Source organism: Anomaloglossus baeobatrachus, chromosome 2 (genome assembly GCF_048569485.1).
Source record: "Anomaloglossus baeobatrachus isolate aAnoBae1 chromosome 2, aAnoBae1.hap1, whole genome shotgun sequence".
Lineage (NCBI taxonomy): Eukaryota > Metazoa > Chordata > Amphibia > Anura > Aromobatidae > Anomaloglossus > Anomaloglossus baeobatrachus.
This window is the reverse complement of record NC_134354.1, coordinates 780,786,214-780,813,724: the sequence shown is the minus strand read 5'-3', so window position 1 is coordinate 780,813,724 and position 27,511 is coordinate 780,786,214. Positions and strand designations below refer to the sequence as shown.

The window sequence follows — 27,511 nt, the reverse complement described above, 5'->3', positions numbered from 1 at the left end:
AGGTACTACAGCTAGTAATTTATAAAGTGATTTTCAGATGTGTTTATTAATCACATGATGAAAAGATATCCCGTTGTCTGGAAGAACATAGTCCATGTAATAGGACAGACATACAGGGAACCTCACTACAAGGGTCATGTCAAATACAGTTTTTCCTTCTGGAAAGGAGCTAATTTGCATACAATAACAATGAATGACCCAATACTCCATTACCTGACAGTCTCTCTGATCCCGGTCGCCCCTGGTCCTGCTCAGTTCCTGCTCCTGAGCCTCCAGCCTCTGCTCCTGAGCCTCCAGCCTCTGCTCCAGCGCCAGCACTTGCTTCCCCCACTCCACCTTCTTACTGTTCACCATGATGTCGATCTGCTGCATCAGCTCCTCCAGCTCGCTCTCACAGGAGGAGTCACTGGGATACAAGGGAAACTCTTAACATTCTATGTAAAGAAGGGTTGAAGTTTGAGGAATTTGACTTAAAAAAAATAAATGCATGAAACGTGAGCGCAATTTTGAAGAATTAATTCTGGCGGTGGCACTAGTGATGGAGTAAACGTCATGGCCGGTAGTTTAAGCCAGAGATACTGGTGCGGCTACGTCCCAGGCAAGCAGAAAGGCTGTGTACTGTCCAGCACCTCAACAAGTGTGATCATCTCCCAGTTATACCCTATTGGACAGCGCCACTCCCTACTTAACCTCCCGTCACAATACTGTATAGTGATCCTGATTGTTTCTCTTGATTACCTCTTACTGGACCCCGCTTGGTGACCTTGTTGCCACTTTACCGTCTGCCTGCCTCTGACCTAGGCTTCATAGTCTCTTGACTACTAATTTTTGTCTTGCATTTGCCCTCTTTGGTTTCGACCTGGCTAGTCGACCCTCCTCTGCTGCCTCACTCCAGTGGCTTGTAGCCACGCCGTGGATGTAACCCAGGGGACCCTTTTATTAGTCCAGATACAGGGGTTAAAGGGTGAAGGCCAGATCTCCTGTGAGAGCTGATAAGTGTGCACTCACCGAGTCTCTATGTTGAGTTTTTGGAGAGGAAACTGAGCACAAATTCCAAGTTTTTGAGAAGTTTTGGAGTTTATCACACGATTTGTAGAGTTTCTGATCCAAAAATTCTGCAAAAAGACTCAGTGTGCACATATCATTACTGATGGTCTCCGCCAGATCGGAAGTAATGAAGTTCCAACCATTACTCCCCTGATGCTGCAGCCAATCAGTGGTCTCCATGGTCCGGTCACTTCTGGTGTGGCGGAGGCTGTTGGAGGACAGATTCCGGGGGTGGATATGATTTCTGCTATTCTATTACCCCAGTGAAATTGCCATGACTGATGTTCAGGAGTGTGAGGAGGACGTGGAGGACACTCACCCCATTGTCTGGTATTTCTGGAAGGCCGCCCGCTGCTTGGCCACGTCCATTACTAGAAGAAAACAGAATGAAAACATCAAGGCCATAACTTCTATTTGTCCATAGCTTATGGGGAGGTCGGGTCAAGTCGGGAGCCCCCCATACACATCAGATAGAGGCCCAGTCCTGCATCATCTAATGTGTGCAGGGGCTTCTGTATGTGGGTGATCATCCAATCGTCATACATATGTCGATACAGATCTGCAGCGGCTTATAGTGTGACCTCAGGAGCACGAGGAGGCGGCGGCGGCATCACCTCAGGAGGGACGAGGAGGCGGCATCACCTCAGGAGGACGAGGAGGCGGCGGCGGCATCACCTCAGGAGGACGAGGAGGCGGCATCACCTCAGGAGGACGAGGAGGCGGCGTCACCTCAGGAGGACGAGGAGGAGGCGGCGGCACCTCAGGAGGACGAGGAGGAGGCGGCGGCATCACCTCAGGAGGACGAAGAGGCGGCGGCATCACCTCAGGAGGACGAAGAGGCGGCGGCATCACCTCAGGAGGACGAAGAGGCGGCGGCATCACCTCAGGAGGACGAAGAGGCGGCGGCATCACCTCAGGAGGACGAGGAGGAGGCGGCGGCATCACCTCAGGAGGACGAGGAGGAGGCGGCATCACCTCAGGAGGACGAGGAGGAGGCGGCATCATCACCTCAGGAGGACGAGGGAGGCGGCGGCAGTCACTCAGGAGGACGAGGAGGGCGGTGTCCCCCTCAGGAGTAGAAGGAGGAGGCGGCGTCCCCCTCAGGAGGACGAGGAGGTGGCGGCATCACCTCAGGAGGACGAGGAGGCGGCGTCCCCTCAGGAGTAGAAGGAGGAGGCGGCGTCCCCTCAGGAGTAGAAAGAGGAGGCGGCGTCCCCTCAGGAGGACGAGGAGGAGGCGGCGTCCCCCTCAGGAGGACGAGGAGGTGGCGGCATCACCTCAGGAGGGACGAGGAGGCGGCGTCCCCTCAGGAGTAGAAGGAGGAGGCGGCGTCCCCTCAGGAGTAGAAGGAGGAGGCGGCGTCCCCTCAGGGAGTAGAAGGAGGAGGCGGCGTCCCCTCAGGAGTAGAAGGAGGAGGCGGCGTCCCCTCAGGAGTAGAAGGAGGAGGCGGCGTCCCCTCAGGAGTAGAAGGAGGAGGCGGCGTCCCCTCAGAGTAGAAGGAGGACGCGGCGTCCCCTCAGGAGTAGAAGGAGGACGCGGCGTCCCCTCAGGAGTAGAAGGAGACGCGGCGTCCCCTCAGGAGTAGAAGGAGGACGCGGCGTCCCCCTCAGGAGTAGAAGGAGGACGCGGCGTCCCCTCAGGAGTAGAAGGAGGACGCGGCGTCCCCTCAGGAGTAGAAGGAGGACGCGGCGTCCCCTCAGGAGTAGAAGGAGGACGCGGCGTCCCCTCAGGAGTAGAAGGAGGACGCGGCGTCCCTCAGGAGTAGAAGGAGGACGCGGCGTTCCCCTCAGGAGTAGAAGGAGGACGCGGCGTCCCCCTCAGGAGTAGAAGGAGGACGCGGCGTCCCCTCAGGAGTAGAAGGAGGACGCGGCGTCCCCTCAGGAGTAGAAGGAGGACGCGGCGTCCCCTCAGGAGTAGAAGGAGGACGCGGCGTCCCCTCAGGAGTAGAAGGAGGACGCGGCGTCCCCTCAGGAGTAGAAGGAGCAGCGTGACCTCAGGAGAAGGAGGCGGCGGCGTCACCACCTCGAGAGGAGAAGGAGGCGGCGGCGTCACCACTTCGGGAGGAGAAGGAGGCGGCGGCGTCACCACCTCGGGAGGAGAAGGAGGCGGCAGCGTCACCACCTCGGGAGGAGAAGGAGGCGGCGGCGTCACCTCAGGGGGAGAAGGAGGTGGCGGTATCAGCTTGTGGCATGACGTTCCACGCGCTGCTATGTGCACACAGGACGGACATCCTGCAGATCTTATATCCAGATTTTACCAAATCTTATGCACAGGCTGCTAAAAAAAAATCCACAGTGGAAATGGTCACACAGCGATAGCCCCGTCTTCTCATCGGAGCAGATCACACGCAGAGGGACAGTCCTGGATGATGACCCCTCATATATCAGACCCTCTAAGCCTTGGCCCCTGGGACTACGAGCGGAGGATCCGAAATACTGGACCACAAATACGGGACTCCATAACTGGGTACAGTGGTGACCAGGGGCGTAACGACCGCGGTCGCAGAGGTCGCCACTGCGACCGGGCCCGCAGGGTTATAGGGGCCCGGCAGCCGCTCTGCAGAGCCGGCTGCCGGGCCCCTATGTGTAGTGCCGCTGTGTAGTGGCCGACTGCGCGACCGTCAGGGGGCCGGCCTGTGAGAGGAGCTCTCTGACGGGCGGCAGAGCAGAAGTGCTCCTGCACAGCACACGGAATCCATCCTTCCAGGACCTGTGATGATGTCACGCCCATGTGACTGTGTGGGAGAAAGCAGCAGAAGATACTGATTCCTGAACGATTTTGGACATATGACTCGTAATGAAAAAAGAGAGGACATGAGGGGTGTGCAGGGTGAGTGGGATATGAGGGCTGCAGACTGTGACAGAAGGATGTGAAGGGGTGCAGAGTGTTTGAGAGGGGTAAGTTGAGGTACAGGCAGCAGGGTGTGAGACATATGAGAATGTAGTGTGTGTGATCTGGGCGGTGCAGGCTGTATGGGGAGCAGGGTGTGTGAGATAATGGGGGCAGGGGAGTAACTACCTCGGTCGCAGGGGTCGGAAGGAGAAGAGAGGTACTTGTTTTTTTATTTTGCTGGCTGCATGACACATGGAAACCCTGGTGGGGCTGGCTTCATGACACATGGAGGCCCTGGCTGCATGCATGACACATGGAGGCCCTGGTGGGGCTGGCTGCGTGACACAGAGGCCCTGGGGGGGGGCTGGCTGCATGACACCTGGGGGGGCTGGCTGCATGACACATGGAGGCCCTGGTGGGGCTGCCTGCGTGACACAGAGGCCCTGGGGGGGCTGGCTGCATGACACATGGAGGCCCTGGTGGGGCTGGCTGCATGACACCTGGGGGTACTGGATGCATGACACATGGAGGCCCGGGGGGGGGGGGGGGGGGCTGGCTGCATGACACATGGAGGCCCTGGTGGGGCTGGCTGCATGACACATAGAGGCCCTGGGGGGGGGCTGGCTGCATGACACCTGGGGGGGCTGGCTGCATGACATATGGAGGCCCTGGAGGGGCTGGCTGCATGACACATGGAGGCCCTGGCTGCATGACACAAGGAGGCCCTGGTGGGGCTGGCTGCATGACACAGAGGCCCTGGGGGGGCTGGCTGCATGGCACCTGGGGGTACTGGCTGCATGACACATGGAGGCCCAGGGGGAGGCTGGCTGCATGACACATGGAGGCCCTGGTGGGGCTGGCTGCATGACCCCTGGGGGGGCTGGCTGCATGACACATGGAAGCCCTGGTGGGGCTGGCTGCATGACACAGATGCCCTGGGGGGGCTGGCTGCATGACACCTGGGGGTACTGGCTGCATGACACATGGAGGCCCTGGTGGGGCTGCCTGCGTGACACCTGGGGGTACTGGATGCATGACACATGGAGGCCCGGGGGGGGCTGGCTGCATGACACATGGAGGCCCTGGTGGGGCTGGCTGCATGACACCTGGGGGTACTGGATGCATGACACATGGAGGCCCGGGGGGGGCTGGCTGCATGACACCTGGGGGTACTGGATGCATGACACATGGAGGCCGGGGGGGGGGGGGGGGGCTGGCTGCATGACACATGGAGGCCCTGGTGGGGCTGGCTGCATGACACATAGAGGCCCTGGGGGGGGCTGGCTGCATGACACCTGGGGGGGCTGGCTGCATGACACATGGAGGCCCTGGAGGGGCTGGCTGCATGACACATGGAGGCCCTGGCTGCATGACACAAGGAGGCCCTGGTGGGGCTGGCTGCATGACACAGAGGCCCTGGGGGGGCTGGCTGCATGGCACCTGGGGGTACTGGCTGCATGACACATGGAGGCCCGGGGGGGGGGCTGGCTGCATGACACATGGAGGCCCTGGTGGGGCTGGCTGCATGACCCATGGAAGCCCTGGTGGGGCTGGCTGCATGACACAGATGCCCTGGGGGGCTGGCTGCATGACACCTGGGGGTGCTGGCTGCATGACACATTGAGGCCCAGGGGGGTTCTGGCTGCATGACACATTGAGGCCCTGGGGGGCTGGCTGCATGACACAGATGCCCTGGGGGGCTGGCTGCATGACACCTGGGGGTGCTGGCTGCATGACACATTGAGGCCCAGGGGGGTTCTGGCTGCATGACACATTGAGGCCCTGGTGGGGCTGGCTGCATGACACATTGAGGCCCTGGGGGGGCTGGCTGCATGACACCTGGGGGGGCTGGCTGCATGATACATGGAGGCCCTGGGGGGGCTGGCTGCATGACACCTGGGGGGGCTGGCTGCATGACACATTGAGGCCCGGGGGGGGGGGGGGGGGGGCTGGCTGCATGACACATGGAGATCTATGGGACTGCATAATAAACATAAAGGATACCTTATACATGGACTAGGGGTGCATTATACATGGAGATCTATGGAGCTGCATTATACAAAATGAAGGACACCTTATACATGGAATATAGGGGTGCATTATACATGGAGGAGTATGGGGCTGCATAATACAATATGATGATTTATGGGGCTGCATTATAATACATGGAGGACTATGGAGCCTACCTTATACATGGACTATGGGGGTTATAAAACATGGAGGACTGTGGTGCAGTATTATATATTGAGTACTATGGGGTGAATTATAATACATCGAGAACTATGGGAAATGCATTGTAATACATGGGGGACTATGGGAGTGCATTCTAATAAATGACGGGTTATGTGGGACCCTTTATACTATATGGAAGGCTATGTGGGGGCCATTATAGTATTTGGAGAACTATATACAAGGGGGACAAAGATACAAGTATGGGATGGCAATGTTTTGTGGTGAAGGGGAAAAGGCTCTTTCCCTCAGCACCCGGCTTTCCCATGCTCTGTTATACATCTTCTATCAGCACCCAGCTTTCCCATGCTCTGATATGGGAAAGCTGGGCACTGAGGGTACGATTGATATCAGAACATAGCAAAGCTGGGTGCTGATAGAGGGATTTCAGATCATGGGAAACCTGGGTGCTGTGGGTAAAAGCCAAGTGTCAGTGTCATTATCCCGTACCCTAAGTGTCGGGGTACGTAGAGGGGGGCCCCGGTCCAAATTTCGCATCAGGGCCCATCAAACTCTAGTTACGCCACTGGTGGTGACTTTAAGACTATCTCATGGGGGGGAGGTTACTGGGGACACGTGGAAGAGAATCTCAACCGGGAGACTCCACGAGTCAATGATGGGACCGCGGGGAGGAGCGAACATTTTTCGCCGTTTCTCTTCTGTAACTTTTACATCTGCTGCCTGCTGCAGAATGGGCTAACTGAGATCCGGTCAGTGAGCTCCTTGTGATGGCCTCACAGGGAGTTTGTAATTACGCTTTTCTGCCTTTTTGTAACCTCCTCTCAGCTGATTTATGGCCGCCGGACAACAAATGAGCATATAAAAGCCAAAAGAGGAATAATAAGCAATGAAACCCAACAGTAAAAATGTCCTCAGTACATGCAAATAATAAATTGTTCCCAAAAGTGAACAATCCCTTTAAGAAACACAAGGAGCCCCGCTGCAAGCACGACATATGCAGAAAATATCATCATGGTGACCAGGTCACTCACAGAGCACACATCCACCTCCACTGCCTGCAGGAACTACAATTCCCAGAATGCCCCAGCAGCCCCCGTACCGTGTTATCAGGAGGTCTCCCCCGGGAATGACGGACCCCGCTCCGCCCGCACTCACACTACTGAGTCCGCGCCACTGCTGCCGCCGAGACGTAACCACGCCCGCCTACACTCCTAACCACGCCCTTCAGCCTATCAGCGCGCACACACACGGCAGTTAACCACGCCTCTTTTCTAATCCGGCTGTTTGAAACCCATGTGGACGACGCCGTCTGTTGCCTTAGCGACGATCGGCAGCGACGGAAAGTAGAAAGGGTCAAAATAAATAATATTGCGAAATAACATAATTTTTGTTTTGTTGTTAGTATTTTTTTGTTTCATTAATTAAATCAGATCTGAAGATACATATTTGGGGATATAGCATCACTCTGCTCTCACTTTTAAAGTTCAAGATAAAGCATTGTTCTAGTCCATTTTATATATAATTTACTGTATTTAGGGTCACCCAAGCTGCGCTTCATTTCCTCCTAGAAATTCAGGCTGTTTATTCATAGTTTTTAACACTTTTATACAAACTTACTGCAAATTGCATGTTTCCCTAAAACTGGGGTATTTTGCTGCCATCTTGCAAGAATTGCTACAAAAAAAGTTATCTTACCGCAATTTATGATTGTGTGTGGCGCCCCTGTGGCTTCAGTCGCCACAGGGTACTGCATCTCACTTAAGGTGAAGTACTCATCCCGGGTGAGGAAGAGGTTAATTGCTGGTGTTTCTCACATTCACAAAGCACACACAGGTGCTTTCCCACAGGGGGGATAGTCTGGGGTAGACAGGGGGGATAGTCTGGAGTAGACAGGGGGGGTGGCCATCACAAAGCATGGGACTTTCCCAGTCACTAGGACAACCACTTGGGGCAGGCACCACTACTGGGAGCACTACAAGACTCGTGGCTTGGAGCAGGCAGCTCAGCCCGGGCTTTACACAGCTATAGGGGATTCCAGGGTCTGCGCAGAGTGCAGGAAACACCCGCAGCCCGTTCCACATTCCATCCACGGGATTGGAGGGACCCCGACCAGAAAGGACACACAGTGGGAACACCAGCGGTGAACTCCGAATTATCTGGGATCAGCTGGGGCCCATCACAGCAGAGACCGCCACTCTAAGGGTGACAAGTGGACAGTGAGTAAAAACCTTGAACCGCATCCACTGTGTCAGCCCATCATTGCCGGTGCCGTCGCCCCACGGTCCGGCGCCAGCAGCCACTACCACCCCCATCATCCTCCCTGGGGCCTAGCTCTACCTGTTGGGAGCTGAACCATCCGAGCTGTGTTACCATCCGCCCCAGAGGACAGCACCTGCAGTGGCGGCTAATCCCTGGCCGCACACCACAGGTGGCATCATGAGACAACATCCTCAACCCCTTCATCCTTATCTCCCAACCATCATCCCATCCTCCTTCCCTTTCGTGGACACCTCGAGGTCACAAAACCAGGCGGGGCCACCCCTGACGACATCCCCTGACCTTACTGGCCCGGTGACGAGTATTCCCCGGACTCCATGGGGTGCTCCACTTGCACACTGATCCGCTTGGCTGCGAAGAACACCATGCCTTAACGAGACCCCAACAGCTGATACAGCCTACATAGTGTGTATGAGGCACCGGCTGTATGATGGCGGCCAGTGACTAACTCGAACGCTGCGGCGTTTCGGAGAAAAACGTACATTAAAAGTCATGCTGGAGACAAGTCATAGAGGCGGCTGTCATTAACCCCGGCGGCTGTCATTAATCTCTTATATTACCCCAATTACCACCGCACCAGGGCAATCGGGATGAGCAGGGTAAAGTGCCAGAATTGTCGCATCTAATGGATGCAACATTTCTGGTCAGGTGAGGGATGATATTTTTAAACTGAGGGGGCCCAATAACCATGGGTCTCCCCAGTCTGAGAATACCAGCTTCATCATAGCTGGGTATCAAAATTGGGGGGACTGCACGCCGTTTTATAAAATTATTTAAATAGTAATAAAAAAGTCGCATAGGGTTCCTCTTGTTTTGATACACAGCCAAAATAAACACAGCTGGGGGCCTCGATCAGTCTGCTTTATCTGCGCTGTGTGTCACTGTGCCGCCCCCGTGGAAGCAGCCGAGTTGCTCGGATCCGGGTTCGCTGTGGCTCGAGGGTCTCTGGACCCGGGGGTCATGCGGCCACTCGAGTGAAAGTGGTATTTACAGTGGAGTTATAGTTTGTGACGCCACCCGTGGTGTGCGGTAATTGGGAGTACCACTGCTGCCGCTGGGAGTACCCGATGTGATAGAGTTGGGCAGCAAGGCGTTGTAACCCTCCACGGGTAGGTGGATGCCCCGGGACTCGGTGAGGGGGTGTCGTGGGATGCAGGGGTCACTCTTGTACTCACTCAGTTCATAAGCAGACACTGAAAACCGGGTAAACCAAGTCTCTGGGTACTGCTGTCGCTGAGGGGAGCTCGTCCGGGTCCCGTCCCCAAGTGGTGCTGCCTGGTGATCCGTGATCTGCCTCCTGGCACTTAGTTTGACTTCAACTTGATGGCCCGGTTATATGGAACTACCCGGGCTCCGCTCCCTACTATGGCTAAGTATGGGAGCTTACTCTCAGGGCTCACGCTTAGGACTTTCCAACCCAAAACGGTCCAGAAAATCCCATCCCCCTCGTTGCGCTAATGCCCCGAATCTGGAGCGGGTGGGAACGGATCATAAAGGTTCCATTCTCCTCAGGTGAATTGTTGAGTTGCCTTCAGCTACTCCCCGACCTAGGGTCTGTGTACTCCGTCGTGCCTTCGGACCCGGACCGGTGATAGTGCTAGCTCAGCACCCCTTCACGGCACCCTTCTTTTAATTAATATTTTTTAGGTAGAATTTATTTAGGTTTTTCACAGTGTGCGACTGTTCCTTTTTTCTAATATATTTCACATCACGTACAGATACGCACCTGTCCACATTTATAAAGGTGCTGCCAGTCCAGTTTGAAATCAGGTTAGTACCAGCATGGGAAACAAGCAAGAGAATCCCTGTTTCATTCTGTTTTTTCTCTACATTGTATGTGTGACGCCCTGGACAAGTCAGGTCGTCCCAGGTAGTCGCACACACACCCCCCCTCCCTGGGTAGGTGACAGCCAACCAATAAACCCTTGTCACCACCCTCCAGGTTTGATGTCCACACCAGGGGGGCGGACACAAGTTCTAGAGCAGTGTAGAGAGTAGCCTTGACAGTGAAGGAGGGAGGACGAGTTGAAGGGCAGACCTGTGACAAGGCCTGGACACTGCCCCTGGAAAAAGCGCTCCTGCAGCGAAACGATCGTTGGGGGGACCCCTCTCCTGCTCTCTGCGACCCCCTACTATTAATAGGTAATCATCAGAATCTTTACTCATTTTCTGACCTTTGTCTTGTAATACAGATTTAGCTTTTTTTCAATACCTTTAGCCTTACTACATTTCACCCTAAATTTACAGATCTGTGGTGGCAGCACTTATCTAATACATCTCTTACTTTCATATCACGTTTTCTCCATTCCCAATGACTACAATTCTTTTATTCTGAATCTTCATATTTTTATTCTTATGTCCTAGTGCATGGATTGGTCATTTAACTAAATAAATAAATGTTTTAAAAATTTTTTTTCCTGAAATACGGCACATTTAATCTCTGAACCATGCATTATGCCATAACATCCACCAATCTGCAATAATTTATATCACTTTTCATGTGACTTCTTATTACAACTTTCAACCCTCATCAAGATTACCTGTCAGCCCTTTTGTTTCTGGTTTTCGTTTTTCACATCATTTACCACGGCAGGTCGCACTGCATGGGTGAGGGGCCCGTTCTCATTTTCTGTCATATTTTGTGCAGTTCTCTTCTGAATATTAACTCCATTCCCCTTGTATTTGACCTTTGATGTTTTTATGAATTTTTTGCATCACAATAAAATAAAAATATTTATATTTCACTCTTACATTTTTCTTGGTTTTGTTCTTCTTCTCCGGTTTTTCTAGTCTACTCAGGTGGCTGGGTCGGAGCCCAGTCACCTTTGGCAAGGAGGCAGACGGTGGTGGCCGCCTGCAGGAGCTGGGATTACAGCCAGTGGAACCGTAGGGACCGGAGTCTGGCGGTAGCCCGCCGGTACCGAACCGGGGAACCGATTGGAAACCGGAGCACCATGAGGGGTGCTCAGACCCATTACAAAGCCCTGAACAGACAGGGCCAAGTCAAATCAACTGATTGAGGACTGGACTTAAGGACCTATCCCACACAAGACCCGTTAGAAGACAACAGCCCAACCATACAGGGTAAAGCCACCGCCAAGGCATAGAGACCCAAAGAGCCAGCGTCTGCGGGCAAACAGGGCTCTTCCGACAACCAGCAAGCCGGGGAGCGGACTACTGTTGCTTAGGCATAGGAGTCAGACATTCATATAAAGAGGTGCAGGAGAAAGGCGGAAACCACCAACCCATTCAGGGAGAAGCTGCAGCTGGCTGCGGGCCCCGTTCATCATCCTGTTTGGTTTACCAGAGACTCCAGTGTATTGTGTCATAGTGAGTACACCAGTGCCTTCGGGACACACACCGCACCGCACCAGCATACGCCCGCACCCGCTCCCACGCCTCCGCACCTCCCTCGGGCCCCTGGGACCATCACTCCCCTACCCACGGAGGGGTCAACACCAAGCTGCGCAACACCGTCCCCGGGAGGCCTAGTTAACGGCAGCGGTGGTGTCCATCTATTCACCACAACCCGTGGGTGGCGTCACGAACTTACATCCCAAACCAAACCACCGCGGCCCCGGCCGTGGAACTCCCCGTCAAGTCCCTGCGTGTAGCGCCAACCCCCCTTACAGAGCGACGTGACCCCCGGGTCCGTGAGGAGCTCGAGCCACCACCCACCGTACGAGCACGGATCCGAGCGGCTCGGCAGTCGTAGCCGAGCCCGCAGGGCGGTACACATCGACCCTTCTGGCATCTGCAAACAGGATAGAACCGTCCACTTACCTGTGGAAGTGCGCCTTGGGATTGTTGTTGGCGGCGTCCCGCTGAAAAATTGCAGAATCCGCCATCTTGGGCGCGAAAAGTTCCTGTCCGAGCCGTCTTCCCCGAACAGAAAGGGGCGCGAGGAGCGGGGCCCCGCCCCCCGAGAGCGGAGCAGTGCGGGTAGAGTGCCCGGAGGAGACCAAGGGGGGGCGGGTGAAGATCGAGCCTCATGTGACTGAGGAGATAAAGGGCAGGGACTCCAGGACTCTACCACCCGTTGTGTTCCTGGATCCCGAGAGTGCAGCATGTCCACCCCGTCTGAGAAGCCCGAATTCCCAGAGCCCGCGCCTGGAACAGCGGCGTGGCTGAAGACCCGGATGACACTGCTGTGCTGCCGCAATCAAGCCCAAGTGTGCCTCTTGCTGGAGCAATGGACAGCTGAAATGGAGGAGCTGGCCGCGGTCGCACGGGCGCATGGAGTGGAGACCATTTTAGAGGAGCTGGTAGGTGACCCACGCCCCGGCCGCTGCGGCTGAGGGACCCGGCCTGCCCCCGGCCCCTATATGGCCTCACCCGTCACCCGTGTTGGCCGCCGCCGCTTCCCCGCTCAGCCCGCTGCCACAGGTATTGGTAGCGGAGTCCGCAATGCTGCCCCGCGAGGGCCCAGATGCTGGAGAGACTTCGGCCGGCAGGAAGTTGCAATCCCTGCAGGGGCTGAAGAGGCGGCAGACTTGGAAGTACCGGTAGCGACCCCCCCGTGTGACAGCTGGCGGTGACCCGCCTGACACCGAGAGGGCGATGGCCCCGGCTAAAATGGAGATGGGGCCCGGTCCACGAGACCCCGCCACCGGCCGCCTGGAGTCAGATGATAGCGCCTCAGGGGCCGATACGGAGCCGGTCTCAGAGGATGAGGCTATTGGTGCTGTCGACATGGAGGCTACTTACATCCTGCGGAATGGTGGGAACGGGTACTGGATGGCCCTCTCCCGCCGCACCTGCTGTGTGCTGGAGCTGTACGAGGGCGAGGTAGAGTCTACCTCAGAGGATGAAATCCCTCGCCCCCGACCAGATGAAAATGAAGAAACGGAGTAAAGGCAGCGGAACCCGGGTGCCAAAGTGAACAGTCCCCGTTGGGACCATACTGCCACTCCCACGCCTCTGCACCTCCCTCGGGCCCCCGGGACCATCACTCCCCTACCCACGGAGGGGTCAACACCAAGCTGCGCAACACCATCCCCGGGAGGCCTAGTTAACGGCAGCGGTGGTGTCCATCTATTCACCACAACTCGAGCCACCACCCACCGTACGAGTACGGATCCGAGCGGCTCGGCGGTCGCAGCCGAGCCCGTAGGGTGGTACATATGCAACAGGGAGTGATGCTCTGTTTGTTGGATTTGCATTCTAGCTCCTGACGGCTTTATTAGCCTTCTTTGTGTTCACCTGCTGATCTTGTAGGTTTTTAAAACCCAGAAAAGATGCAGTTTAGAGTAGGACTTAGCAAAGCAAAGGAGGGTGCTGTGAAGGGGCGCTAGGCTAGTATTACAATGGCCATTATAATATTCTAAATACCTCATTTTTTAGGTAGAATTTATTGTGGTTTTTCAGCATGGGACTGTTCCTTTTTTCTCCTTTTTTTTCGGTGATAGTGCTAGGCTGCCGGCGGTCCTCCTCGACAGGTCCGAGCACCTTGCCACAATCCCCTGCCACCGGGGGTCCGACTCCTCTAGGCCCAGACCTGTAGTGAATACTTTTTCCAGTTCGGAGCTCCCTCTTGTGGTCAGTGCTGGCGGTGCAGTTGATGTGTGGAATGGAAGCAACACACCTGCAGAGGACTGGCAATCAGGGTCTGACTGGGCTATTTAACTTACTAGCTTTCTCTTGTTACTTGCCAGTGGTCAATTGTCTTGTGTGTCCAGGACAGTCTGCAACCAGCTCTGCTCATTTCCAGAACTTCCCTCAAATAAGTGGTCTTGTACCTCTGTTATTTGTTTACCACCTTTTGTTGTTGTTCTGCTTTGATACTATGCATGATTCCTAATTTGTCTGTGTGGAGTTCGTGGTGGAATGGATCATTCCCTGCTGGGAGTGTCTGTATACTTCGCTCCATGATTCTGCAAGATTTGTGTTTTGTCATGCTTGGTATTTTTCCGTCCCTCATCTGTATTAGTGTTTTTTGGATCCCAGTAACATCTGAGTCCTGGTACAGTGGGGGAGAGGTTTAGTAACCTAAGGATTTTTCCATATCAGTAGTGCTGGTATTTAAAAGGTTTTTGAGGCTGCAGACAGTTGCTCTTTCCTATCCTTTACTATAAAGATAGTTTGGGCCTCACCTTTGCTGAAATCTGTCCTTTCTGGCTTTGTAAATGTGTTTTTCTATATCACCGTAGCCTTTACATGTGGGGGGCTATCTATCTATCTTTGGGGACTACTCCGAGGCAGATTAGCTTTATTATATTTCTATATGTGAGATTATTTAGTTCTCCGGCTTTGTCGAAGCATCCAGGTCATCGTACGCACGTCCCACGGCTACTGTTAGTTGTGTGTCAGGATTAGGTCTGCAGTCCGTTAAGTTTCCAGCCACTCTGTTACATTTTGGGATTCTGCATTATTTGATCCTCCCCGATCCCTGAATCATAACACAGACCATCATCTTCAACCTAGGCAGTTACTTCAGGAGTCACCACTCCCGACTTCCTCTGAGCTCCTCTCAGCTCGAGGGCTGCTTCCGAACTTCTCTCCTTCAACTCTCAGACTCTACACCTCTCTCTACACTCCTCACTTCCCCTCCCTAACCCCCGAGGTGGGAGACTGTATTCCACTCAAGCCGTCCACTGGTGTGTCTGGTGGGTGTGGTGCAGGGTGTCTCTAGGATTGATTTTCTATTGGAGGCAACACCACTTAAGTAGGGACCCAGAACCAAGAGGGAGGCGGAATACTGCACAGGAGGGCAGCTTGTGCAGTACCCTGTGACGACCTGATAGTCCAGGGGCGTCAGATCACAATATAGGGGGACCCTACGCCATTTTATTTAATTGTACACCACTATAGGGACGAAGACACCATGTGTGATTCCAACCAATCACAGATGCTGTCACACGGTGGGGGTGCGGTCTGAATGCAACCAATCACAGACGCCAGGATTAATGGGGAGCGGGGAAAGCAGTGAATATTTATGAGAGCTAATTTTCAGACCCGGAAGCAGTGTTACAGCTGCAGGGAAGGTTGGTAAGTATAATAGTCCTGCTTTGCAGCCCTCCTAGCCCTTTCTACCACCATTTTACAGCACATAGATCTCCATAGACTTATATGAGGTTCAGTGTCCGGGCAGATGCTCGGATTCAAGTCCGGTCCCGAAACAGATTTTTTTTTAAAGTCTGGCCAACCCAATCCAAACAACTGCAGGTTTGCCCATCTCTAGATATGAGCAGTCGGACGCTCTGACGAGCGTGTGATGCCCCTGAACTAGCCAGGGTGTAACAGGGTACTGCACCCCATTCCTTCTGGTGCAGAGCTCAACCCCCCATGGTTCTGGGATCCTAACCTTTGGTATTGCTCCATCAGCATTCAAATCCTAGCCACACCTCACAGCATACCCTGTCAGGCACACCAGTGGGTGGTCTAGCTGGAACAGGGCCACCCACCTAGGGGTCAGGCAGACTGGTGGGAGAGACTTAGTCAGAACAGTGGTAGTCCTCAGAGAGTGAGGAGCTGGAGGGAGTTGGAGCTCCCTGGGACACGTTGGCTAGGTCGCAGATGGAGGAGTCAGAAACCCGGTTGCAGGGTATTAGAGAGGGGTGCCATACTTCGTTTGGGAGGAGGGTTGGCATCGGAAAATCTAGTAACCGAACCGGTAACGAGCACAGCGGGCTACTGGACCCTAGATCAGGGAGTAGCTTCACGCAACCTGATAACCTGTGGAGGATAGTCTCTTTATGAATTTTGCCCAAGAGCTCAGAGATTGAAGGCATCAACAACGAGGAGGATAGGGCTTTCCAGCTTATGCGGCCCACTGAAATCCCAAGTGTCAGCCATCGAGAGCACAGCTCCTCTAACTAACCGTACGGAGCGGGACCCCGAAAGCTTCAGGCCGAGGGGTCACTCAGAACACTCTAAATTAGTGCATGGAGGCAGGTACAGAACCATCAGCAATACCCACGAGGACGGATTCCCGGACGAGCTCCCCCTGAAGCGGCAGTGGCACCAAGAGACTTGGTTTACTTCTGTGTCAGAGTCTGCTTATTATTGGTCGCACCAACATCCATACGGCCTGAGTGAGTACGCTGCTCTCCCCTGAACCTCCCTGCCTGGCCTGCACCACGCTCCCCTACATTTCATCATCCCGAGTCCTGGGGCCTCCCCTACCCGTGGAGGGAACGTCATCTGGCTGCCCCACTCCATCTCCCCCGGGTACTCCCATCGTCAGCGGTGGAACTCCCCTTACCGCGAACCATGGGTGGCGTCACGAACATGAATCCCCTGTAAATAGCCCCCTTTCATTTTCAGGAGACCCCAAGTCCCCTCGAGCCACGGCAGCCCCATGTATACCGCCCCGCTCTCAGCAGCCGAGCTGCTCGGATCCGGCCCTTCTGTGGGTGGCTCGAGGGTCTCTGGACCCTGGGGCTTCACGGTCACTTCAAATGTAAAGGGGGAGTGATGGAATGGTGGATTTAGGACGTATATGTACGGGCTGAGCCGTACGGAGTTCGTGACGCCATACACGGTGTGTGGTGATTATGGACACGAGACCGCTGCAGTTACGGGGCACCCGGGGGAGATGTTGTGCAGCAAGTTGTTATCCCTCCGTGGGCAGGGATGGTGGCCCCGGGACCCGTTGGGGGTTGGCGATGCAGGGAGATGGGCGACCGCAGAGTGCTGATGTACTCATTATTAGAAACACACACGAGTCTCTGGTAAACCAAGGTGATGGTGGTCGGTGCCCGCAGCCGGCTGTGTTCGGGTTCCCCCACCCGGCTGGTGGTCTCTGTCTTTCTCATACACCTGTGTAAGATGGTGGACTGCCTGTGCTTGCAACTTCAGGAGTCCGCTCCCGGCTTGTGGTCACCTAAGGAGCCCTTTGCCCGCAAATGCTGGCCCGTGGGATCTCTGAGCCGTGGCGGTGGCCTTTTATCCCCCTCAGTGGGCTGTTACCTTCAATCGGGACTTTGGGTGGGACAGGACCTCTAGTCCTGGCCGCAATCAGTTAATTAGCTAGCCCCCAGGCACTTCTGGACCTAGCTTCAGGGTCTGAGTACCCCCCTTTGTGCTCCGGTTTCAGAGTTGGTTCCCTGGGTCGGTACCGGTGGGTCACTACCCTGTCCCGGTCCACCTCGGTTCCCCCGAGCCGTCTTCCTGGCTCCTGCAGACGGAGACAGCCATCTGCTTCCTAGCCAAAGGCACCAGGGCTCCTACCCTGGCACCTGTTCAACTTGGGTTCTCGCCTCTGCTGGAGCTGCACACAGCTCCAGCCCACACACCTCTCCAACTTGAACTCTAAAACAGAACTGAACTTTCCCGCCCCGGGCTGTCTAGGACTCCTCGGTGGGCGTCTTCCAACCACCTGGTTCCGCCCCCTGGTGTGTCTATCAAGCCCTGAGGGGGGGTGACTAGGGTTTTGAGGTTAATTAAGAAATAACGTCTGGAACACCAATTCTGAGTCTGAACTGGGTGCAAAAACCTAGAAAATCTACACTACATGGAGAGAAGGTATGCACACCAGTGACTATGTAAGGGGAATATATGAAAAGCAGAAACTGCTGTGTGAATACTGACATGAAAAATCTTTCGTTTGTGAACCCGGCCCCACCCACACCTATTGCCAGTCCACATTATACGCATATATAGCCTGGGTCTCAGCTTCCCAACACGGTAAGTTTTTTAACTGCATGAGAGGACACACACAAGCTAGGGACCCCAACGTAGAGAAATACTTTGGCGTAGTGTTGGGGCTCTGGTGCATTGATCAATTCAATAGCTAAAATTTCTCTTTATTCATATGTTCATGGCAGTAATGCAGGTTCCATTTTTTATATTTTCATTCTTACATATAGCTATTGGATTTTTCATGTCAGTATTCACACAGCAGTTTCTGCTATTACATGTATTCCCCTTACATAGTCACTGGTGTGCATACCTTCTCTCCATATAGGGTTTTGAGGTTAGCTGTGTGTTACCTGTGAGGGAAAGGTGTACTGCGGGGCCCTATCTGTGACTACCTGGCCCGGCCAGGGCGTCACACTCCCCCTTGGTTAAACACAGACCGTCCATGGGCTGTCCGACCACCACCGGTTTATTTTTGCTTTTTAACTGAAAAGAGATAAAAAACATGTTTACAATTATAATAACATATTTACATTATATGAAAGCTTGGTTTCTTCCCTTACGGGAGGCAGTTTACTTAAACATTGCATTAAAACAACTTTATTAACCGGGAACGGGACGGGACCGGGTACTTTTCATTTTTGCCCACCCAAGCAAACCTAGTGTGACGCCCTGGCCAGCCAAGTAGTCACAGAAAGAGTTAAACCTCATTGGTACCACCTGATCCCACACTGGTACAGTTCTTGCAACTTCAGGAGTCCGCTCCCGGCTTGTAGTCGCCTAAGGATCCCTTTGCCCGCAGACGCTGGCCCGTGGGATCTCTGAGCCGTGGCGGTGGCCTTACAAGGGTGGCGTCACGAACTGTCCTTACAATCCCCTGTAAATGTACTGCCCCATGCTCGGCAGCCGAGCCGCTCGGATCCGGACCTTCAGTGGGTGGCTCGAGGGTCTCCGGACCCGGGGGTCTCACAGTCACTTCAACTGAAAGGGGGGTTGTGGTTTGGGGATGTAGATGTACGGCCGGAGCCGTGTTAAGTTCGTGACGCCACCCACGGAATGTGGTGAAGATAGACACCACCGCTGCAGTTACGGGGCACCCAGGGGAGATGTTTGGCAGCAAGTTGTTAACCCCTCCGTGGGCAGGGATGGTGGCCCCGGGACCCGTTGGGGGTGTTTGGCGTTGCAGGGAGATGGGCGACCGAAGGGTGCTGATGTACTCACTATTAGAAACACACAAGTCTCTGGTAAACCAAGGTGATGGTGGTCGGTGCCCGCAGCTGGCTGCAGTCTGGTCCCCCACCCGGCTGGTGGTCTCTGTCTTTCTCCTGCACCTGTGTAAGATGGTGGACTGCCTGTGCTTGCAACTTGAGGAGTCCGCTCCCGGCTTGTGGTCGCCTAAGGAGCCCTTTGCCCGCAGATGCTGGCCTGTGGGATCTGTGAGCCATGGCGGTGGCCTTCTATCTCCCTCGTTGGGCTGTTGCCTTCAGTCGGAACTTTGGGTGGGACAGGACCTCTAGTCCTGGCTGCAATCAGTTAATTATCTAGCCCCCAGTAGCTTATGGACCTAGCTTCAGGGTCTGAGTACCCCCCTTTGTGCTCCGGTTTCCGAGTCGGTTCCCCGGGTCGGTACCGGCGGGCCACTACCCTGTCCCGGTCCACCTCGGTTCCACTGAGCCGTCTTCCAGGCTCCTGCAGACGGAGACCGCCGTCTGCCTCCTAGCCCAAGGTACCAGGGCTCCTACCCCGGCACCTGCTCAAATTGGGTTCTCTCCTCTGCTGGAGCTGCACACAGCCCCAGCCCACACACCTCTCCAACTTGAACTCTAGACTGTTCTGTTTACTTTCCCGCATCAGGCTGTCTGAGACTCCCTGGTGGGCGTCTTCCAACCGCCTGGTTCCGCCCCCCTGGTGTGTCCATCCAGCCCTGAGGGGGTGACTAGGGTTTAAATGTTTGGCTGTGTGTTACCTGTGGGGGACAGGTGTAATGCGGGGCCCTATTTGTGACTACCTGGCCCGGCCAGGGCGTCACATAAATAACCCTCCTTTGTTCCGAGTGGCTGCGTGACCCCGACCCTCGGGTCCGGAGACCCCTCGAGCCACCACGGATCCGGATCCGAGCAGCTCAGTTGCTGATGCGGGGGCGGCACAGATGCATGTGTGGCGCCCTGGACAAGCCAGGGGCCACAGAGCACAACACCCACACACCCCACACTCCCGGTCAGGCACACCGAAGTCAGACACAAAACCCTTGTTGCCTTCCTCCAGGGGCTCATGTCCACACCAGGGGGTGGGCCAGGCGGTTGGCCCCGCCCACCGAGGAGTTCACAGTCCTGGAGGCGGGAAAAGTAAGGAGTTCAGCTAGGGAAGTGAAAGTGGAAGGAAGGAAAGTGGCAGCTGAGCAGACTAAAGTTGGTCCGGGTGTGTGGCCCGGACGGAGCAGCAAGGTTGGCAGACGGTGGTGACCGTCTGCAGGAGTGGCCTATCAGAGCTTATCGTAACGACCGTGGACGGGCGGTGGCCCGGCGGTACCGGACCAGTACGCAAAGAGAAGCCAGCACCATCTGGCAGGGGCTTACGGACCCCGGCAAGGCTAGGAGTCACCGTGAATTTGCCGAATTCGTTAGTGAAGGGAACCTCCTGGGTTTCCCAGCAGCCAAGTCCCGACAGAAGGCAACAGTCCAACCAAGAGAGGGAGACACCGCCACCGCCAAGGCAACAGTTTCCCAGGGCCAGAGCCTGCGGGCAAAAGGGGCTCCTCCAGCCCATATCCAAGCTGGGGAGAGGGTTACCGGTGGGAACCCATTGGAACCATCTACCGTACATAGGTGCAGGGAAAGGCAGTCACCATCAACCTGCCGGGAGAAACAACACCGCAGCCATCTGTGGGACCCGTCCATCCAGCCGTGTGTTTTACCGAGAACTGTGTCCTCATCATTGGCTGAGTGAGTACCACTGTGCCGTGCGGCACAGCGCTGCCCCCCGCGACCCTGCACCTCACCAGGCCCTGTAACCCGCCTGTCATCCATCCCTACCCCCATCACCAGGTCCCGGGACCACCAACCCCCTACGCACGGAGGGGAGAACTAACAACAAAGCTGCTCCCTGTCACCGCTCCCGGGATCCCCGTCTAGAGCAGCGGTGATGTCACCAATATCACCACAACCGTGGGTGGCGTCACGGACAATAATCAAATCCCCAAAATCAAAATCCCCTTTTCACTCACGGGCGAGGAACGCTGCTCGAGTCCCCGGGATCCGGCCCACCGCTCGAGCCACCACCGAGCAGCGGCAGCAGCAGCCGGACCCGAGCAGTGGGAGAGCGCAGCGTCCCCTCCTCCGCCTGTGACACATGGACTAGACTCGTGTTTCCCTACCCAAGAATGACAGTTTCATATATTTCTATATCAAGCATGGGTCAGGAGACGTCCAGTCCAGACATGTCCAGTCCGTACAGCTTTCTTGCTCGGGTCAGGAGACCAGTCCAGTCTGTGTATTGCGATCTCAGATCAGACTGATGATTACAGACGTGTGAATGAGCCCTTATGGGATGATTCAGGGACAGCGCACAGTAGACTCGCGGACCATTAGGCTGCCTAATGTGACTGCTCAGTCCTCCGCTGCCGTATTCTCTCTTTCAGCCTGTCCTCCCTTCTAATTTATATGTAATTTCTTACACCTGTTTCTGAAAATTGCACAAAATTAATCATTTCAAAAATAATAAATAGCTCAATAATAAATGAAATCCTTTCGCTGGTGCACAAATTACAGAATGAATGAAATTCCGGGAAAAACCTAATTACCTCTGCAATTTGCTAATTTTTTAATCATGTAGTTGTAATAAAGAATATGTGCAGCAATAAAGAAGCCGTAAATTGTAATCTGCAGGCGGATTTATCAGAGTTATTCCAACATCATTTGCATTCAGCGGTATTAAAGGGAACCAGTCACCAAATTTTTGTTACCCCATGTGAGACCACCATCATATAGGGGCAGAGACCCTGAGTCCAGTGATGTGTCACTTACCAGGCTGCGTAAAATCACAGTTTTATCAGCAAGAGATTATTGCTAGAGGACTAGTAAATCTGCTGCCATATAGTCCTCCTTATTAATGAGCTCTGTATAACCCCGCCTACAGTACTGATTGGCAGCTTTGTGCCCATGCACAGTATACATGGAAAGCTGCCAGTCAGTGATGTGGGTGGGGTTATATAGAGCCTAGTAAGTGATGTCTCTGCAAGTGGAAAATTAGGAATTGAGGGATAGGGAGCCAATCAAGGTGGGGACTTTAGGAGTATATGGCATGCAAGAAATCAGAGAGTCTCCTGAAGTGTAGAAAACGATCCAGCTGAGTAACCAGGTGATTTATTCAGTGCAGTTCAGACAAGGCATTTAGTCGTGGTTAACGCGTTTCTGACTTAACGCCCTTAATCATAACAACCAATATGGTTGTTATGATTAAGGGCGTTAAGTCAGAAACGCGTTAACCACGACTAAATGCCTTGTCTGAACTGCACTGAATAAATCACCTGGTTACTCAGCTGGATCGTTTTCTTCATTTTGTTGCTGTGCGGCCAGGGCAGGGCCGGATCCGAGTCTCAGGCGCGGTGAGGTCAGACGTGGGTGAGCTGGGTTCTGTCACGCTCCCCGGGTTCCCTGCGCTGTCCCCCGGCTCACCTGTCACGCGTCCCGGCTCCCCTGCCTCGCTTCCCGGTTCCTTGGTCCGGTCACCGCCGCTCCTCGCTCTTCAGCATCCATTGCCAGCCCGTCCCCGGCGTCCTGGTCCCCGCTCCCGGCGCCCGTCAGCTTCTCAGCCCCAGCCCAGCCCTGCTGCTTCCTCCTCGCAGCTTCCTGCCCTGGCTTCTGGCACTCGGGCCGCGCGCATGCGCATTAGGGCGCGCGCGCGGTCATTGACCCTTTCTTAAAGGGCCAGCGTCCATTAACAGGAAATGATGCAAACAGGTACAGGGTATAAAGGGGTTTAATGTCCAAGGGGGCGGGGCCTGATCTTCGTGTTTCCCAAGCTAGGAGTCAGGTCTCCTGGTGTCTATATGATATACTCACCTATCTCTCTTGTAGAGCCGTGCCTGCCTCGCCATCCGGTCCTGCCGAATCCCGAACCCCGAACGCTGTCCATCTGCCATCCTGACAGTCCGTACCATCTCGGATCCCTGCGGTGACCCGTCATCTCGCTCCGAAGGTTCCGGACCCCGCCTGACATCTTCTCGGCTTCCGAACCTGAGCTACGTCACCCGGACTACCTACAGTGACTCCGTAGTCCCAGGGACTTCTCATATGCACGGACTGTTCTGCTGCCTATAGTGCTCCAGCTACCGGACCCCTTACCACCATCTAGGAGTTCGGCCCAGTGGATCCACCTCCTGGGTCTGCCCGTCCACCTGGCCCTGACAGGTTCCTTTACAAATCTCCTGAAGTGTGTCCTGCACTGCTGAGCATTTGGTGCAATGCAGAAGGAAATGCGTCTCATCCTGCAAAGCCTCCAGGTCGCAGTGTTTGCACTCACTGTCCTCCATGGGCTTTCATGTCTGCTTGTGACGGCTGGATTTCATGGTCAGACTGCCCTGATCTGGCGGGCTCTGGGGTCCAGTGCTCAGCAAGAAGGAAGAAAGTGCTGATTTAGGGTACCTTCTCTGTGATTTCCTCCCCTCTATAATGCAACTGTGTTTTGATTGGCTAGCATCATAGAGGAGAGAAAACACATACATACAAAGACGTTTTGGAGCACGCCCAGTGGATTAAAGAAAATAAAATGCATATTGGACATTCGGTATTGCTGGGGGGCATAATTTTGTAACTGAGGGGCACAGTAGACCAATAATTGAAGGAGGTACTCTGCCTAAATTAAAAAATCCAGTGAAAGCTTCACCTTCAAGGTTCCCCATACACATACTACAGCCGACCAATCTCACCAATATGGACGGCCTTGGCCGACTCTCCCCGAGGCTGATTCTTTTGTTCTTCCTGGAAATAAATCTCTACAAGAAGAGTCCGAGCTGAACGTTACTGTGTATAGTGGAGTCCGGGGCGATAGCTGGCGGGCGAAAGATCGCTCAAAAGGGATCTAATGTGTATGAAGGCCTTTATTCCCTACATTGAAAGCAATCAGCTATTGCCAGGGTAGGTGATAACCTTTTCATCATTGGGGCACTCACGTCTTGGACGCTCATAGATCCGAAGTATGAGGCTCTAAAATACCATGGGACTGCCAGAGTTCGCTGAGGACAGCACTTACCATTTGGAAACAGTGGGGTCCAAGAGATCAGACCCCCACAGATGAGAAAGTTATAACCTATACTGTGGGCAGGTGATAACAACTGATGTACCATGTCCATCATAAGTTGCCTCTGTGGCGCCCTGGACTAGCCAGGGGCCACGGGTAATAACACACACACACACCCCCACCCCCAGCAGGTCACAGCAGTCATCCCCAGTGAGACCTGATTCCTTCCCTCGGGTTCAGACAGACACACCAGGTGGGCGGAGTCAGGCAGATAGGCACGCCCACCGAGGAGTTTAGCTGGTCTGAGGCAGGAAATTAGGGCAGACAAGTCCAGGCAGAGGACGAGAGAGGAGGTCTGTAGAGAGGCAGACGCAGACGGGGGCCTAGGTTGGAGCCTAGGGCCCTCGTGTAGCAGTCAGGCAGACGGTAGTGGCCGTCTGCGGGAGCCGGGAAGACAGTCTTGGTGGAACCGTAGGTAGCTGGGGTTGGGCGGTGGCCCACCGGTACTGAACCGGGGAGCCAGCTGGAAACTGGAGCACAGGGGAGTGTATAAGAAGGTGCAGGAAAGGACTTACACTACCAACCTGGGGTCAGGGGAAAAACACCGCAGCCGTCTGTGGGACTCGTCCATCCAGCCGTTTGTTTTACAAGAGACTCCGTGTGCTTAACTGGCTGAGTAAGTACCACCATGCCGTCTGGCACTGCGCTGCCCCGCGGCCCTGCACCTGGCCAGGCCCCGCAATCCACCAAACAGACAATAACTCTGGGCCCCGGGACTACCAAAATCCCCCTACCCACGGAGGGGAGAGAAACATCCCAGCTGCTCCCTGTCATCGCTCCCGGGATCCCCGTACAGAGCAGCGGTGGTGCCCCAACCTCACCACACACCGTGGGTGGCGTCACGAACCGACATCCCAAACCCCAACAAACCACCCTTTTCACTCACGGGCGAGGAGCACCGTTCGAGTCCCCAAATCCGGGCCACCGCTCGAGCCACCGAGCAGCAGCAGCGCCGGACCCGAGCGTGGTGAGCGCAGCGTCCCCTCCCCGCCCGCGACAACTTGGCGTCACGAACAGGATCCTACCGTTCTACCGCCTGGTAGAAGTGCGCCTTGTGTCCCGCCGGAGATGTCCGGGCGAAAATTTTCGGAAGCCGCCATCTTGGGCGCGAAAAGTTCCCCGCTCGAGCGTCTTCCCGAGCAGTGGAGGCGTGAAAGCCGAAGTTCCGCCCCTGAAGAGGAGGTGCCGGAAAGAAACCAAGGGGGCACGGATGGCGTCCGGCCGCATGTGAACCGCGGCTGTGGAAGCAGGGATGTCAGGACTCTGCAAGTATTTGGTTCCTGGAGCACCGCTGCACGAGATGTCCCGTCCATCCGGCACCGCTGAAACCTCAGTACCCATGCCCGCGGCCAACGCCCCGACCGACCCGTTACACCTGTCACCGGTAGCGGAGCTCGCAGCGTCTGTGAGGGAGGGCCCAGACCTGGGGTCCCCAGGCATCACCTTTGTCACCGCCCTGCCACCGGTCCCGGCTTCCATCCCGGCCGCACCGCTGATGACGACGGCCCCGGCAGTCCGCCCGGCCGCAACGGAAATGACGACGGCTCCAGCAGTCCGCCCGGCCGCAACGGCAGCGAAGTACCCGTCCCGTTAACAAATCTGGGCCCGTTCCTGGACTGGGGTCAAGGGGTGCTGCCCACTTCTTAGGGGCAGCATCAGGGCCAGGTTGTTTGGGTGGGTGACTGAAGGACCCGTTCCGCTGTTATTATTAAAAGTGTTTTATTGTTATTGCAACGGTTGAAGTGATATGCCTCCCGTAAGGGAAGATTTCTGAACATGCTTGTTTATTTTCTTTTTCAGTTGTGAAAATAAAACCGGTGATGGACGGGCAGCCCGCTGATGGTCTGCATTTAACCAAGGGGGAATGTGGCGCCCTGGACTAGCCAGGGGCCACGGGTAACAACACACACACCCCCACCACCAGCAGTTCACAGCAGTCATCCCCAGTGAGACCTGATTCCTTCCCTCGGGTTCAGACAGACACACCAGGTGGGCGGAGTCAGGCAGATAGGCACGCCCACCGAGGAGTCTAGCTGTTCTGAGGCAGGAAACTAGGGCAGACAAGTCCAGGCAGAGGAAGGGAGAGGAGGTGTGCAGAGTGGCAGAAGCAGACGGGGGCCTAGGTTGGAGCCTAGGGCCCTCGTGCAGCAGTCAGGCAGACGGTAGTGGCCGTCTGCGGGAGCCTGGAAGACAGTCTTGGTGGAACCGTAGGTAGCAGGGGTTGGGCGGTGGCCCATCGGTACTTAACCGGGGAGCCAGCTGGAAACCGGAGCACAGGAGGAGTGTATAAGAAGGTGCAGGAAAGGACTTACACTACCAACCTGGGGTCAGGGGAAAAACACCGCAGCCGTCTGTGGGACTCGTCCATCCAGCCGTTTGTTTTACAAGAGACTCCGTGTGCTTAACTGGCTGAGTAAGTACCACCGTGCCGTCTGGCACTGCGCTGCCCCGCGACTCTGCACCTGGCCAGGCCCCGCAATCCACCAAACAGACAATAACTCCTGGCCCCGGGACTACCAAAATCCCCCTACCCAAAAACTCACCAAAACGTCACCGTAAAAAGATCCTGAGATTTAAAATAAATAAATAAAAAAAAAAAAATGGAGTGTTGCACTTATCCATTGTCACCACTAGATGGCAGGGAAGCACCTGCTAATAAAGTAAAACATTCGTTCGTAATAAAGCCAAAATTAAAATCCGAACAAATTACCTTTTTTTTCTACACATAGAGCATAAATGAAAAGTGATTGAGAATATTAAGAGATTTGAGGTTTCATTTTCTCTTGCTTTAAAAGTTGTTTTTTTTTACTTTTTTAAATTATTACAGTGGAACCTTCGTTAACGAGAACAATCCGTTCTGGGACTGTGCTTGTTAACCAAGTTACTCGTTCAGCAGAGCAAGGTTTACCATAGGAAATAATAATGCAGACAATTCCTTCCATAACTTGTTAAATGTCCATCCTGGTCTCCTCTTGTGCCATTCCACACATGCACAAGCACGTACAAACTCACACAAGCACACACGCACACGCACATATTATGCTCACCTTACCTTCCGTTCCATCGCCGGTCTGCTGGGATTTGCTGTTCGCTATTACGGGCTGTGTATCGGGTAACTATCACGACGAGGGAGGAACGTCCGCACTAAGAGCGCTGACGTCAAAGGCAGGAGCCGCTTACCTCTGATTGGCCAGCGCGCTGCCTTTGAGTAGCGTCTGACAGCGGAAGTTCCTGCCTCGTCGCTATGCTTACCGATACACATCCTGTACCGGCGAACTACAAGACCCAG

General features: G+C 54.8%; 1 protein-coding gene across 2 annotated transcripts in view; it reads right to left on the bottom strand.

The window, feature by feature from the left end:
- The window catches only part of DEUP1 (deuterosome assembly protein 1), a 60,501-nt gene extending 53,252 nt beyond the window's left edge, over nt 1-7,249 (bottom strand). For both annotated transcript variants that reach the window (XM_075334717.1, XM_075334718.1), the window contains exons 1-3: nt 7,169-7,249; nt 1,367-1,418; nt 214-406 (exon numbers count right to left, since the gene is read on the bottom strand). In XM_075334717.1, the coding sequence (XP_075190832.1) occupies nt 214-406; nt 1,367-1,416 (243 nt within the window). In that variant the 5' untranslated portion in view covers nt 1,417-1,418; nt 7,169-7,249. The remainder of the gene's footprint in view (nt 1-213; nt 407-1,366; nt 1,419-7,168) is intronic.
- Between the last annotated feature and the right edge of the window lie 20,262 nt (nt 7,250-27,511).